Source organism: Phocoena sinus, chromosome 1 (genome assembly GCF_008692025.1).
Source record: "Phocoena sinus isolate mPhoSin1 chromosome 1, mPhoSin1.pri, whole genome shotgun sequence".
Taxonomy (NCBI): Eukaryota; Metazoa; Chordata; class Mammalia; order Artiodactyla; family Phocoenidae; genus Phocoena; species Phocoena sinus.
Window position 1 is genome coordinate 36,127,710 of NC_045763.1, and position 16,070 is coordinate 36,143,779.

Genomic DNA, 16,070 nt, shown 5'->3' on the forward strand with positions numbered 1-16,070 from the left:
TCAGGTGCTATACACCTGAAACTAACACAATATTGTAAATCAACTATACTTCAATAAATTAAGACAAAAAGAGAATGAAATTTTGCCATTTGCAACAACATGGTTGCACTTGGAGGGTATTATGCAAAGTGAAATAAGTCAGACAGAAGAAGACAAATACTATATTATATCACTTATATGTGGAATCTAAAAAACAGAGCAAACTAGTGAATATAACAAAAAAGAAACAGACTCACAGATATAGAGAACAAACTAGCAGTTTCCAGAGGGAAGAGGAAAGGGGGGCAGGGCAATATAGGGATGGGGATTAAGAGGTGCTAACTATTAGGTATAAAGTAAGGTACAACGATATTATTGTACAGCACAGGGAATTTAGCCAATATTTTATAATAGCTATAAATGAAGTATAACCTTTAAAAATTGTGAATCACTATATTGTATTATATTGTATATAATATTGTACATCAACTATACTTCAATTAAAAAAAAAAAAAAGGAATGACCGGGTAGTTCAGAAAAGCTTGAAAATACAGCCCATATGAGGAGAAAAATCAGTTGATAGAAATAGGCGTAGAGATAACACAGATGATAGAATTAGTAGGCAAAGATGTTAAAACATATTCCATATCTTCAAGAAGGTAGAAGAAAGCATGAGAATATTAAGGGAAGGCATGTAAGATATAAAAAAGAATCTTAGATATGAAAAATAGTGTTTGAGAAGAAAAATATACTCAATGTATAAATGACAGATTAGACACTGCAGAAGAAAAAGTAGTGAACTATAAGATATATCAATAGAAACCATCTAAAAATTACTAGAAACAAATGAACAGAGTGTCAGTGCATGGTGGGATGTCAAGCAGCCTGATACATGTGTAACTGGAGCCCCCAGAAGAGAGGGGAGGGCAGAAAAAGTTTTGAGGAAGTAACAGCCAAGATATTTTCAAGTTTGATTAAAACTATAAACCCACAGATCCCAGAATCTCAGTGAACCCCAAACACAAGAAAAATGGTGAAAACTATACCACAGCACATCATAATCACTCACTTCTCACTACCCAAAGGTGCTTGGCATTTGAGAGAAAAAGCAGCCTCCTATTGAGAGCCACAGGAAAAGCCAGGTCTTGCAGGGCAGAGTCAGGCTTCAGGCTTCAGGTCTGCTAGGAGGTAGAGGGAAGTAAGCCAGGTGATTGGCATATGGGGTCCAGAGGGCATTATGAGAAAGATTTAAAGAGGAGATTGGCCAAGGAAGAAAAAACCCACAGCAGAATGGACGAGGACAGGAGAAAAAAAGTCTGTGGCCCATTTTAACAGTGGGTATACCTATTATACCTGGGAGACTGGGCTAGCTTTAAGTTTTCCAAGGACTTCTTGCTGTTCCCAGGAGCTTTTATTTGTTCAGGGCAACACATTCCTCCTTCTGGTAAATGCTCCTTCTAATCAGGTGTGTCATGTCAGAATCATAACTTTTCACAAACCCCATCTTCTTGATCACTGTGATTCAGACAGTGGGTGAGGAGCTGATGCAAGCTAGACCCCTTGTAGCCCTTCCCTGGGAGTTTTGCCATTAGGAGCAGAGATGCCAGGTCTCATGCCCTTTTCAGTGGCAGAACTGAAGATATGGCCTGCGAATTGCTACTGGCTATGTGTCCTGACTTAGGAAGAAAGCTAGTCGGGGAGAGTAAAGCTAACTGAGGGAGGCCTGCTGGCATTCCAGTCACTTTCAGTCATCTCTGAAGCCCTCTGCACCCTGGCCCTTCCCATGCTTTGGTTATGTGAACCGCTGAATCACCGTATTTGCCTAAGTTAGTGCAACCAGTATGTTGAACATGCAGGAAACATCAGGGGATAATCACAGCCACTTTCATTGGTGTCTCTCTGTCCCCATAGGACATTTTCAGTGTGGGAGGTCCAGAGAACTTTTTGGTACCTCTGAGGTAATAGAAATCCCATGGTCACATTGAATCACCAATTCCAAAATTAGTGTCCTGCCTTATGGCAATGGTCATAGCTTTCTGTTCGTTCAGAGCTGCAGTGACTTCCCCTCCCTGCACAGGGCTTAGAACCAGCGGTGCCGACCCAGGGAGGGGATGTGCCCTGCTTGTCCTCCTCCTTCCACTCATCCCCCAGTTGCTGGCTGCGGTTTTGGACCTCTCTGGAGTTGGTGGGGAAAGGAGAGGGAATGAGCAGAGAAGACACAAGATAGTGTCAGCACTCCCTGAACTGGCAAGTGTGTAAAGCTGACCCTTGTGGGGTTCTCTTGTAGACATTTTGGAGACCCCTCCATCTGGGGACCTCTCCTCTGTAGGTCTCCTGATGTGGGCAATGCACTCACCAAAGCCTTGTCACTCACTCCTTCTGTAGCTCCTGGGACTCCCGGTGTCTGCTCTTGATTCTATCTGCTGAGGACCCTTCAGCCTGCTGGACACATCTTTAGGAAAGGACCTAAAACAACCCAAACTAGCTTATTTATGCATCATTTTCTGCAACAAATTCTGGGCGTGCAGGCCAGTTGCCATGCAGCTCTATCCTTTGCAGCCAGTGCATCTTGTGTCCTTTTATGTTTCTCAGGTAGAATTCAGACACCTGGCAGTCCACTGTATTCCCCATTCTTTAAGGGTCATGTTAAGCTTTTCTCACCAGGCTTGAGTAAGAGCCAAGTACTACCCATTTTTCCCCTGCAGGAAGGTGGAGTTCATAACACTGCTGTCTCCAAAGAAATTCTTCAAGTCCTCTCTCCCTTAATGTCTCACAACCAGTTACTTTTATATTTGATGTTGGGAGAGCTTTTAGAATGATGTAACAAGTTTTCAGATATTTCCTTGGAAAATCTGCATCCTAATCTAGCACCTCACTTCAGTGTCTGAAACTTATCATCCTAGAGGCTTGGCTGAAACTGTCTTAGCATCTTAGCATCCTGTTGGATTTATGACCACTGTAACCAAATAATCCTGATAAGAACAGTTAACAAATATTTATTAAGTATGCAGCCACAAAAGAAAAACGCCTCCAGCCCTCTGCCAGCGTAGGACAGAGTTTACAAACTGTTAGCCTGCTGCCTGAATCCTGTCCATGGACATACTTTGGGTGATCCTCATAATCTTTCATTTTTTCTTGAATCTATTGCCAGTATTTACAAATAGAGGAATTTTAACCCCTGGAATTTAAGATCTAGATTCCTGGCTTTAAAAAAACAGAAGATGTGGGGGCTTCCCTGGTGGCGCAGTGGTTGAGAGTCTGCCTGCCGATGCAGAGGACGCGGGTTCGTGCCCCGGTCTGGGAAGATCCCACATGCCGCGGAGTGGCTGGGCCCGTGAGCCATGGCCGCTGAGCCTGCGCGTCCGGAGCCTGTGCTTCGCAACGCGAGAGGCCACAGCAGTGGGAGGCCCGCGTACCACAAAAATAAAAACAGAAAATGTGGCGACGCTGGGCCTGCATTGCTGCCTGGCATAGTTAGCTGGAGGTGGTGGGGGCTGCCCCCTTTGACAGGAGGGACTCCATTCCCTCTTGGTTCTGTGACCTGAAGCCAATGTCAGTTGCCATTTTTCATCATTGGGCTCATGCAGTTACCTTTTCTTAAATTAAGGACTAAAGTGAAATATTCCTGGTACTCCTGTTTCTTAACAAAAGAGAAAAAAAAAAATAGTCCAAAAGAGCCATGGAAGAGAGAGACATAATTTATTTAGAGATACAAAGTATTCTTATGTGTTTAATGTGCAGTTAGTGTGTTTGTGTACGTGTGTGTGTAAAAGACAACTTAAGATGCCATTGGAAAATAACCCATAAATATAATCATGGTTACTATACAAAAATATGTGGTGAGAAAAAGACATTTCAACAGGATTTGTTTTTAGTGCAACTAAAATAAGTTGTGTGATTTGCTGCAGGAGGGCATTACATTCTCCCACTTCCCTGGCTTATATTATGTTCTTACTTGGCCCCTGATGTTTCAGTTTGCAGCAAGGGGAAAATATTCTCTGGCCTCTCTGCAGGGAATCAGCCAAAATGTGGATTCATTGTATATCCAAGGGGGTCTTAGCTCAGATCTGAGAAGGAATAACAGGATAGTTTTCCCAAGGTTATGGCCACTTGGAGAAAAAGCAACAGGTGTTGGCAAGTTAATGAGGTTTTCTTTTTCATGGAATGATAAAATAGGATTGTTGAAAGAGTATTCAACTTTGAAACTAACTCTTTTGGCAAATTTTGTTTTCAGTTTATTTTTTAAATTAAAACCTTATTGATTTTTATAAGTTCCTGTTAAGCAAAGTCTCTTATCCATTTATCTGAATTAGAGCAAAACCAGAATGATTTTGAGGAAAGGCTTTCACTTGCCCAAGTCTATTCTCTTAGGAGGCAAGCCTTCTGTTGAGTTGTGTGTTGGAATTGTTATATCTTCAGTTTTAAGAAGAGGAATTATTCTCTCCCGGCAGCTCTGCTGCTCATGCAAGTACACAGTCTGGCCTTAACTGGCCTTGCAGAGTGGCTCCTGTGAGGTTCTTGTCAGTGTGTGTAATTTCCCTCTTCTTGCCATTCATTGTTTATTAAAGACTGAGTTCTTTGAAAGCTGTGCTGCATGGCCTTTTCCAAACAGTTGTTTGGTCTTGGTGTTGGGTTTTACCCTCAGATTAAGCGAGGCCAACTAACTACATTCCTAGACCACCTTATTTTGGCACAGCTACTTTACACACACACACACACACTTTGCAATCATTGAATAAAGCTATATGAAACAATCTTATGACACTTCCTGTCATTTCTTTATACAAATATTTTTGAGGACACAGAGGAAACTTCCCTAAATGCTTAGTATCAGGAAGAGCTGGGGGTTGGGGAGGGGGGTGGGATGAATTGGGAGATTGGGATTGACATGTATACACTAATATGTATAAAATAGATAACTAATAAGAACCTGCTGTATAAAAAAAATAAAATAAAATAAAATTGCAAATCAAAAAAAAAAAAAAGGAAGAGCTGGGATTCTCCTGGTTTATATTATGGACACTGTAAACCATTAAAACAGTGCTTTGCCTTTAGTTTTAGCTGTGAGAAACCTTGGGGATATATCTATAATCCTCTTCCAGCAAGCACATAAAACCTTAGGACAACCACTTTTGGTATTCTTATCCTGGCTGCTTTTTATTATTTTTCCTATGCTGATTTCCCCTTTGCCTACAAGATTTTTAAAAAGATTTCTTCTTTTTAAAAATCTTGTACTTCAGGGCTTCCCTGGTGGCGCAGTGGTTGAGAGTCCGCCTGCCGATGCAGGGGACATGGGTTCGTGCCCTGGTCCGGGAAGATCCCACATGCCACGGAGCGGCTGGGCCCGTGAGCCATGGCTGCTGAGCCTGCGCGTCCGGAGCCTGTGCTCCGCAATGGGAGAAGCCACAACAGTGAGAAGCCCGCATACCAAAAAAAAAAAAAAAAAATCTTGTACTTCAGAAAATTTTGTAAAACTGCTTCAACTTTGTTTTAGAATGAGGCAAGATATAGAGAAATTAAGTACAATATCAATGATTTATCATTCGTTGCAAACGTATTACCAATTTGTTTTTAGATTTCATTTTAAATTTCCTGTCCTTTATGAAATCAGGTCTATCGCTTCTTTGTGATTGTCATGAAGAGGATCATTGCCATGGATTTGAGCACCCCTTGCTACCATATTTTTACCCCATAGTTAACATGACTGATTCAACATAAATCTTAGAGCTTATAGCTTAGAGGAAACAGAGGTTGCTTCTGACCCTCTTACTTCTCCAAGGGTCCCATGTAGTGGCTAAATTTCAGTTTCAAGTACCACATTTGAACAGGAGGACAGTTATATGTCAGCATAGGAGTGGTTGGCCTATAAGGCCTGGGAAATACCTGGCGTTGAACCTGGTCCTTCACAAGACAGGTGTTCAGCAAGAGTTTGGTGACTTAAATTTACTTGTGGCTTATGTGTTTGGATCTGGAAGCAGTTGCCCACCCTTGTGGTCTGGGTCTGGGTTGGGGAGTGTAATCTGCTAGTGTCAGCAGTGGCTTGACACCAGTGACATTTTCTGCTTTGTTTTTCTTTTTCAGAATATGATCGGTTGGGCTTCCTCCTGAAGTTGGACTCTAAACTGTGAGTAGAATGAGACAGTTCCTTGACTCTGTTGTAGAGAGGTCTGAGAGCTGGAGGCCACCCTCGAAGGGCCAGCTCTCATCACACCTGTGGTTGTTGGTGGATCCCTGGGGCCTCTGTCCTCAGTCTGTCAGCTGAAGCTTAGAGCACATTACAGTCTGCAGGGGCCTGGAAAGGATGAGATTGTGGGTGCAAACATAAGGCCTTAGATTTGGCTGGCACAGGAAGCTTGTTACAGAAGGAGCTCCTGCCAGGAGTTTGAAGGACAAGGAGGAAAGGCTTCTGCTGCAGAGTGGAGGATGATGGAGTCACAGCAGGAGGCATTGCAAAGCCTTTCAAAGATGCTCTGCAGCCAGGCAGGCATAGCCTTCTGTGCTCAGGCTTCCTGCATGCTTTAACTCCTGTCTCTCTCCCACAGGTCGATCCTCCCTTTCCCTTCTACTCTTCTATATGTTTTTTATCTGTGTCTGAAATCCCCTTTCCTTGCATGTCCACTAGGAAAACTTAAAGTCCACCTCCTTCCTATACAGAATTAATTATCTCTTCCTCTGCTTCCTGTGAATTTTCTACCTCTGACACCCATTATCTCATTATACTATAATTAACTGTGTAATAGTTATTAATTTATTAAGAGCACAGGCTCGGAACCAGGCCGTGCTTGGTTCAAATCCCAGATTGCCATTTACTTTCTTTGTGATTTGGGGTGGACCACTTAACCACTCTGAACCTCACTTTCACCTGTAACATGAGGACATCAGTATACCTACCTCACAGGGTCATTGTAAGGATTGAAATGAAATGGTGAATTTATGGAGGCTTTCAGATAGGTATCTAATTCTTTCAGAGTCCTTCCCTGTCCTGGCCCTCTTGGTCTCCCTAGCACCTAGGCAGTGCTGCCATATGTTTGTTAGGTGCTCAGTAAACACTGAATTCATGGCTGCGTGGATGGCTGCATGGCTGCACGGATGACAGGTGGATGCCTGTGTGCTTCCCTCATTAGACTGGGCTTCCTGGAGATTGGGCTCTATCCAGTCTGCATTCGTGCCCTGCACAGGACCCCTCACGTGGTGGATGTGCAGGAAATGGTTGCAGAACTGCCTGTGGCTCCTTTCTGTGGTTAGTCATCTTTGTACACCTCTGCCCCTGTCCTGTACCAGACAGACGTGAAAGATCAGGATTGTGTCTCTTTCTTTCCTCTCTTGCATGAGGCCTTGACCACAGCTGCTTCTGATAGTGACAGCTGCACCTACATACAAGGCATCAAACCCAGGGTTATTTGGCTTTCCCACTGAGTTGTCTGGCATCTAGCCCCTTTTCCTGGCAACTGGCTTCTTGGCTCTGGTGCCTCATACTATGAGTTCAGGTGTTGTAATTCTCCCAGCTTTTATACATCATGGAGGCAGCCATGAGGGAGGAAGAGTCTCTCCTATATACCAAGCTAGTATAGACATGTCAGTCACATGTTAACATCTAGGGAATGGGGCTTGATTATGTCGGAAATCCACAGCCTTCTTCCTTAGAAAATTCTTAATTTAGTGCTCTGGGCAAAAAACAAATCAAGCATAAGCTATAAGCAAGTGAAATGCCTCCAGAACGGAAGAGATGTAGTAATTTACCAAGTTGAATCACATTGATGAACAAAAGACATGTTATCCAGGACACGTTAACTATACTATTTAAACTGTCTTCAGCAGTGTAAGGAGGGGAATTAAGAGGACGCTCCTGCCCTGCTGACCTGACAGTTGGGTGGTACCTAGTAAGCTGTTGTATAGCTTTCTTTTGTGTACCAGGCCAGTTCCATAAAACATTTGAGTCAACTTGGTCTTTAGCCTGGGAAACTGGCTTGGCTTCATTATATTTAACTCACAATTTAAGGTATAAGCTAGAACGTCCCTGCCTCTTACTGTAAAAACTTTTCTAATCCAATGCTATCTTCAGAACAAAGCACAGATACATGGGAAAGGTTTTTACCTGCTTCCAGGGAGAAGTTTCCAAGTTAAGGATCCTGGGTTTTGGAGGTAATTCCTTAGCAATATTCAGATCTCCCCTTATGAAGTCTTTCTCTGTTGTGTTGTGTTCTATTTCTGATGTATAGGAAAGGACCTGAACTTGGAACAGAACTGGATTTGAATTCTGCCCCTTCTGCTTAGAATTATATGACCTTAGATAATTCATTTTGGCTCTCCGAATCACAATTTTCCTTTATGAAAAACGTAGATAATAATATCCATTTCCTAAGGTTTTTATGAAGAATAAAAGAAAGCATTCTATGAGTAAATATACAAATGTAGGAATTTCTCTTTGTTTATCTTGATTGGATTAATTTAGCGTCTATAGTGTATGAATTCATATGTTCTGGAAAATTTTTAGCCATTATCTCTTTAAATTTTCTCCTACTCCTCCTCTGAAACTCTGATTCAGTGTAAGACTTTCTCATTCTAGCCTCCAGGTCTACTAACTTCCACATTTTCCATCTTTTCATCCTTTCTGCACTGAACTGGAACCCCAAAGGACTCAACATAAGGATAAACTAGAACTAAACCTGTACCTCTAAATCAGGACTGCAGGAAACATTCCCAGAGCTCTGAGCAGATCAGGGCAGTAAGTCAATAAAAAAGAAACGCTTGATACTCACAGCCAGGGCTTTCATCACTCAGGTGATCCACGGACTTCAAGCTATGAACTCCGTCCAACGTCTTCCAGACTGGCAGTGCCTCCAAGCTCCTGGCAGAAGCAATTGCAGTCCCTCTCTGGAGGAAGACATGAATTCCTCACAGATAACTTTTCAAGGAAATGAATAGCTCACAGGAAAAACTACTAAGCACATAAGGAAACAAGACTCCATTAGAGAGAACCATGAAAAACAGACAACAGAGGGGTACCCACAAAGACTTCTGAATTTGGAATTACCAGACACAGTTTATAAAGCAATTAGATAGATTGGTTCAAGATGGCAGAGTAGAAGGACCTGCTCTCACTACCTCCTGCGAGAGCACCGGAATCACAACTAACTGCTGAACAATCATCGACAGGGAGACACTGGAAGTCACCATAAAAGATACCCCACATCCAAAGACAAAGGAGAAGCCGCAATGAGACGGTAGGAGGGGCGCAATCACAATAAAGTCAAATCCCATAACTGCTGGGTGGGTGACTCACAAACTGGAGAACACTTATACCACAGAAGTCCACCCACTGGAGCGAAGGTTCTGAGCTCCACGTCAGGCATCCGAACCTGGGGTCCAGCAATGGGAGGACGAATTCCTAGAGAATTAGACGTTGAAGGCTAGTGGGATTTGATTGCAGGATTTCAACAGCACTGGGGGATATGGAGACTCCACTCTTGGAGGGCACACACAAAGGAGTGTGCACATTGGGACACAGGGAAAGGAGCAGTGACCCCATAGGAGACTGAACCAAACCAACCTGCTGGTGTTGAAGGGTCTGCTGCAGAGGCGTGGGCTGGCTTGGCTCACCGTGGGGACAAGGACATTGGCAGCAGAAGTTCAGGGAAGTACTCTCTGGTGTGAGCCCTCCCAGAGTCTGTCATTAGCCCCACCAAAGAGCCCAGGTAGGCTCCAGTGTTCTGTCGCCTCAGCCCAAACAACCAACAGGGAGGGAACCCAGCTCCACCCATCAGCAGACAAGCGGATTAAAGTTTTACTGAGCTCAGCCCAGCAGAGCAACAGCCAGCTCTACCCACGACCAGTCCCCTCCATCAGGAAACTTGCACAAGCCTCTTAGACAGGCTCATCCACCAGAGGGCAGACAGCAGAAACAAGAAGAATTACATTCCTGCAGGCTGTGGAACAAAAACCACATTCACAGAAAGATAGACAAGATGAAAAGGCAGAGGGCTATGTACCAGATGAAGGAACAAGATAAAACCTGAGAAAAACAACTAAATGAAGTGGATATAGGCAACCTTCCAGAAAAAGAACACAGAATAATGATAGTGAAGAAGATCCAGGACCTCAGAAAAAGAATGGAGGCAAAGATCGAGAATACGCAAGAAATGTTTAACAAAGACCTAGAAGAATTAAAGAACAAACAAACAAAGATGAACAATACATTAACTGAAATGAAAACTACACTAGAAGGAATCAATAGCAGAATAACTGAGGCAGAAGAACCGATAAGTGACCTGGAAGACAAAATGGTGGAATTCACTGCTGTGGAACAGAATAAAGAAAAAAGAATGAAAAGAAATGAAGACAGCCTAAGAGACCTCTGAGACAACATTAAATGCAACAGCATTCACATTATAGGGGTCCCAGAAGGACAAGAGAGAGAGAAAGAACCCGAGAAAATATTTGAAGAGATTATAGTCAAAAACTTCCCTAACATGGGAAAGGAAATAGCCACCCAAGTCCAAGAAGTGCAGAGAGTCCCACAGAGGATAAACCCAAGGAGAAACATGCCGAGCCAGACTCATCAACAAAAAGAGGGAGAGGACTCAAATCAATAAAATTTGAAATGAAAAAGGAGAAGTTACAACAGACACCACAGAAATACAAAGCATCCTAAGAGACTACTACAAGCAACTCTATGCTTGTAGAGTGGACAACCTGGAAGAAATGGACAAATTCTTAGAAAGGTATAACCTTCCAAGACTGAACCAGGAGAAATAGAAAATATGAATAGACCTATCACAAGTAATGAAATTGAAACTGTGATTAAAAATCTTCCAGCAAACAAAAGTCCAGGACCAGATGGCTTCACAGGTGAATTCTATCAAACATTTAGAGAAGAGCTACCACCCATCCTTCTCAAACTCTTCCAAAAAATTGCTTGGAAGGAACACTCCCAAACTCATTCTATGAAGTCACCATCATCCTGATACCAAAACCAGACAAAGATACTACAAAAAAAGAAAATTACAGACCAATATCACTGATGAACATAGACGCAAAAATCCTCAACAAAATACTAGCAAACAGAATCCAACAACACACTGAAAGGATCATACACCATGATCAAGTGGTATTTATCCTAGGGATGCAAGGATTATTCAATACACGCAAATCAATCAATGTGATACACCATATTAACAAATTGAAAAATAAAAACCATATGATCATCTCAATAGATGCAGAAGAAGCTTTTGACAAAATTCAACACCCATTTATTATAAAAACTCTCTGGAAAGTAGGCATAGAGGGAACCTACCTCAACATAATAAAGGCCATATATGACAGACAAACCCACAGCAAACATCATTCTCAGTGGTGAAAAACTGAAAGCATTTCCTCTAAGATCAGGAACAAGACAAGGATGTCCACTCTCGCTGCTATTATTCAACATAGTTTTGGAAGTCCTAGCCACGGCAATCAGAGAAGAAAAAGAAATAAAAAGAATCCAAATAGGAAAAGAAGAAGTAAAACTGTCACTGTTTGCAGGTGACATGATACTATACGTAGAGAATCCTAAAGGTGCCACCAGAAAACTACTAGAGCTAATCAATGAATTTGGTAAAGTTTTCAGATGCAAAATTAATGCACAGCAATCTCTTGCATTCCTATACACTAATGATGAAAAATCTGAAAGAGCAATTAAGGAAATACTCCCATTTACCACTGCAACAAAAAGAATAAAATACCTAAGAATAAACCTACCTAGGGAGACAAAAGAGCTGTATGCAGAAAACTATAAGACACTGATGAAAGAAATTAAAGATGATAGCAACAGTTGGAGAGATATACCATGTACTTGGATTGCAAGAATCAATATTGTGAAAATGACTCTACTACCCAAAGCAATCTACAGATTCATTGCAATCCCTATCAAATTACCAATGGCATTTTTTACAGAACTAGAACAAAAAGTCTTAAAATTTGTATGGAGACCCAAAAGACCCCGAATAGCCAGAGCAGTCTTGAGGGAAAAAAGCGGAGCTGGAGGAATCAGACTCCCTGACTTCAGACTATACTACAAAGCTAAGTAATCAAGACAATATGGTACTGGCACAAAAACAGAAATATAGATCAGTGGAACCGGATAGAAAGCCCAGAGATAAACCCACACACCTATGGTCAACTAATCTATGACAGTGGAGGCAAGGATATACAATGGAGAAAAGACAGTCTCTTCAATAAGTGGTGCTGGGAAAACTGGACAGCTACATGTAAAAGAATGAAATTAGAACACTCCCTAACACCATACACAAAAATAAACTCAAAATGGATTAGAGACCTAAATGTAAGACCGGACACTATAAAACTCTTAGAGGAAAACATAGAAAGAACACTCTTTTTTTTTTAAAATTTTATTTATTTATTTATGCGGTACACGGGCCTCTCACTGTCGTGGCCTCTCCAACTGAAGAGCACAGTCTCCGGAAGCACAGGCCCAGAGGCCATGGCTCATGGGCCCAGCCGCTCCGCGGCATGTGGGATCCTCCCGGACCAGGGCACGAACCCACGTCCCCTGCATCGGCAGGCAGACTCCCAACCACTGCACCATCAGGGAAGCCCAAGAACACTCTTTGACATAAATCACAGCAAGATCTTTTTTGACCCACCTCCTAGAGTAATGGAAATAAAAACAAAAATAAACAAATGGGACCTAATGAAACTTCAAAGCTTTTGCAAAGCAAAGGAAACTACAAACAAGACGAAAAGCCCTCAGAATGGGAGAAGATATTTGCTAATGAATCAACGGACAAAGAATTAATCTCCAAAATATATTAACAGCTCATGCAGCTCAATATTAAAAAGACAAACAACCTAATCAAAAAACAGGCAGAACACCTAAATAGACATTGCTCCAAAGAAGACCTAAAGATGGCCAAGAGCACATGAAAAGCTTCTGAACATCACTAATTATTAGAGAAATGCAAATCAAAACTACAATGAGGTATCACCTCACACCAGTTAGAATGGGCATCATCAGAAAATATACAAACGACAAATGCTGGAGAGAGTGTGGAGAAAAGGGAACCCTCTTGCACTGTTGGTGGGATTGTAAATTGATACAGCCACCATGGAGAACAGTATGGAGGTTCCTTATAAAACTAAAAACAGAACTACCATACGACCCAGCAATCCCACTACTGGGCCTATATCCAGAGAGAACCATAATTCAAAAAGACACATGCACCCCAATGTTCATTGCAGCACTATTTACAATAGCCAGTTCGTGGAAGCAACCTAAATGCCCATTGACAGACAAATGGATAAAGAAGATGTGGTACATACATACAGTGGAATATTACTCAGCCATAAAAAGGAACGAAACTGGGTCATTTGTAGAGACGTGGATGGATCTACAGACTGTCATACAGAGTGAATTAAGTCAGAAAGAGAAAAACAATATCATATATTAACGCATATATGTGGAACCTAGGAAAATGGTACAGCTGAACCAGTTTGCAGGGCAGAAATTGAGACACAGATGTGGAGAACAAACATATGGACACCAAGAGGGAAAGTGGTGTGGGTGGGTGGTGGTGGTGTGATGAATTGTGAGATTGGGATTGACATATGTACACTAATATGTATAAAATGGATATTTAATAAGAACCTGCTGTATAAAAAAATAAATAAAGTTCAAATATTCAAAAAAATAAAAAATAGAGCAATTAGATATACTTTATTTAAGGAAATAAAGATAATATTGAACTATACCCATGTAATAGGGAACTATAAAAAGGAAAACATTAGATTGGAAAAACAAAACTTATAGAATTGAAAAATACAGTGACCAAAATTAAAAATTCAGTAGAAGGATTTAGTAACAGATTAGATACAACTGAGGACAGATTCAGTGAACTGGAAGTTAAGTCAGAAGAAATGACCTATAACAAGGTTGGCCAGCTCTTTTTGTAAAGAGTCAACTGGTCAATATTTCTGAGTTTGGGGGGCTTTGTTGTCTCTGTCACAACTACTCATCTCTGCTGCTGTTAACATGAAAGCAGCCATAGAGAACACATAGACAAATGAGTATGGCTGTAGCTATATTCCAACAAAACTTTGTCTATGGACACTGAAATTTTAATTTCATATAATTTTTATGTCGTTAAATATTATGCTTCTAATTTTGAAACCAACCATTAAAATGTAAAAGACATTCTTAACTCACCGACCATACACAAAACAGATAGTGCGTCAGATTTGCCTCACAAATCATACTTAGCTGGCCCTTCACTGAGAATGCAGCAGACATATCTGCATGGGAATGGCCTCCCCGCCCCAGGTGTTTTCTATTCTTAAGAACCTATTACAGTTGACCCTTGAACATTTAAACTGCAGTGCATCCACTTATATGTGGATTTTTTTTCAACAGGACATACTACAGTACTACATGATCTGTGATTGGTTGCATCTGAGCATGCAGAATCATGGTTATGGAGGAACTGCATATATGGAGGGCTGACTATAAGTTATATGCGGATTTTTGACTGCATGCAGGGTCAGTGCCCCTAATCATGTTGTTGTTCAAGGGTCAACCGTTTATAGAAATACACTTAAAATATCTCTATATCCAGTGATACTCCAAAAACCTGGAAATAGATGTCTTGGATTTTTTTGGTCTTCATTATATTCTTTTAATTATGTCTTTGTGGAATAAATGGCTTCTGTTTCCTTCGAGAATTCCCTGCTACTTGTGTCTTCACGACAGAATCACTTGTCAGTGCTGTGAAGATTATTTAAAATACTTATATGCAATGAGCTGTACAAAACCTTGTCTTTTAACTGCAAACTCTATTATTCAGGAGGGCAATATTTTTTGGAGGTTAAAAATGTGGGCTGTGCTGGGCTTCCCTGGTGGCACAGTGGTTAAGAATCTGCCTGCCAATGCAGGGGACACGGGTTTGAGCCCTGGTCCTGGAAGATTCCCACATGGCGCAGGGCCACTAAGCCCCTGCGTCACAACTACTGAGTCTGTGCTCTACAGCCCGCGAGCCACAGCTCCTGCGCCCACGTGCCACAACTAGTGAAGCCCGCGTGCCTAGAGCCTGTGCATCGCAACAATAGAAGCCACTGCAACGTGCACCACAATGAAGGGTAGCCCCCACTCGCCACATCTAGAGAAGCATCGCTTCTGCACACAACAGCGAAGACCCAACACGGCCAAAAATAAAATAAATACATTTATTTTAAAAAAATGTGGGCTGTGGAGTCAGACGTTGATTTTTTTTTTTTTTTTTTTTTGCGGTACATGGGCCTCTCACTGCTGTGGCCTCTCCCGTTGCAGAGCACAGGCTCCGGACGCGCAGGCTCAGCGGCCATGGCTCACGGGCCCAGCCGCTCCGCGGCACGTGGGATCCCCCCGTACCGGGGCACGAACCCTTGTCCCCTGCATCGGCAGGCGGACTCCCAACCACTGCGCCACCAGGGAAGCCCCAGACGTTGATTTTTAAAGCCCAGTTCCACATCTTACTAGCTATAATCTTGAGCGAGTTATGTACTGTTATTGCTCAGTTTCTTACTATAAAGTGGGATCATAATAATTGCCCAAGTATGAGATTCAACCTATCCATTTACCCTTATTGGTGTCTGGTAAACTGGGAAGGCTATAGCCCCAAAATCAAACCTTTACCTCAGCTTGCCTCCTACTTCTTGCCCCAGATTTCATTTCTTCAACTCATTCATTTAGCAAATATTTCGTGAGTACCAACTATGTGCTTTGTAACTGGGATAAAACCGTGAAAATTTTAAGCCATATGAACAGCCTTGTAAGCTTGATTGGAAAGGATGTCTTGTGAGCTGAAGTCTTAGTGAAGGGGGAGAGAGTAAATGAGAACAGCAAGGGAGGGTAGGAGGTAGTATTTCTGGATAGCATGAGCAATGAACAGGTTTTCTTTTTTTTAAGGAAGGTGACATACTGGTGACTCGGAAGCATAAATGGAGTACAAAGAGGATATGAGGGACCTTCAGATGCATGGAGTATAGAAGAAAGAGCAGCCTCCATCACATAGGGCTGTAGAGGAAATGGTGTTTTCAGTGAAGACCCAGGTTTCTATGAA

The 16,070-nt window shown here is 42.0% G+C and overlaps 1 protein-coding gene across 5 annotated transcripts in view; it reads left to right on the forward strand.

Annotated features, from left to right (window-relative positions):
* Positions 1–16,070, forward strand: part of ST3GAL3 (ST3 beta-galactoside alpha-2,3-sialyltransferase 3) — a 224,679-nt gene that overhangs the window by 120,822 nt on the left and 87,787 nt on the right. For all 5 annotated transcript variants that reach the window (XM_032633218.1, XM_032633202.1, XM_032633211.1 and 2 more), the window contains one exon: positions 6,061–6,103. In XM_032633218.1, the coding sequence (XP_032489109.1) occupies positions 6,061–6,103 (43 nt within the window). The remainder of the gene's footprint in view (positions 1–6,060; positions 6,104–16,070) is intronic.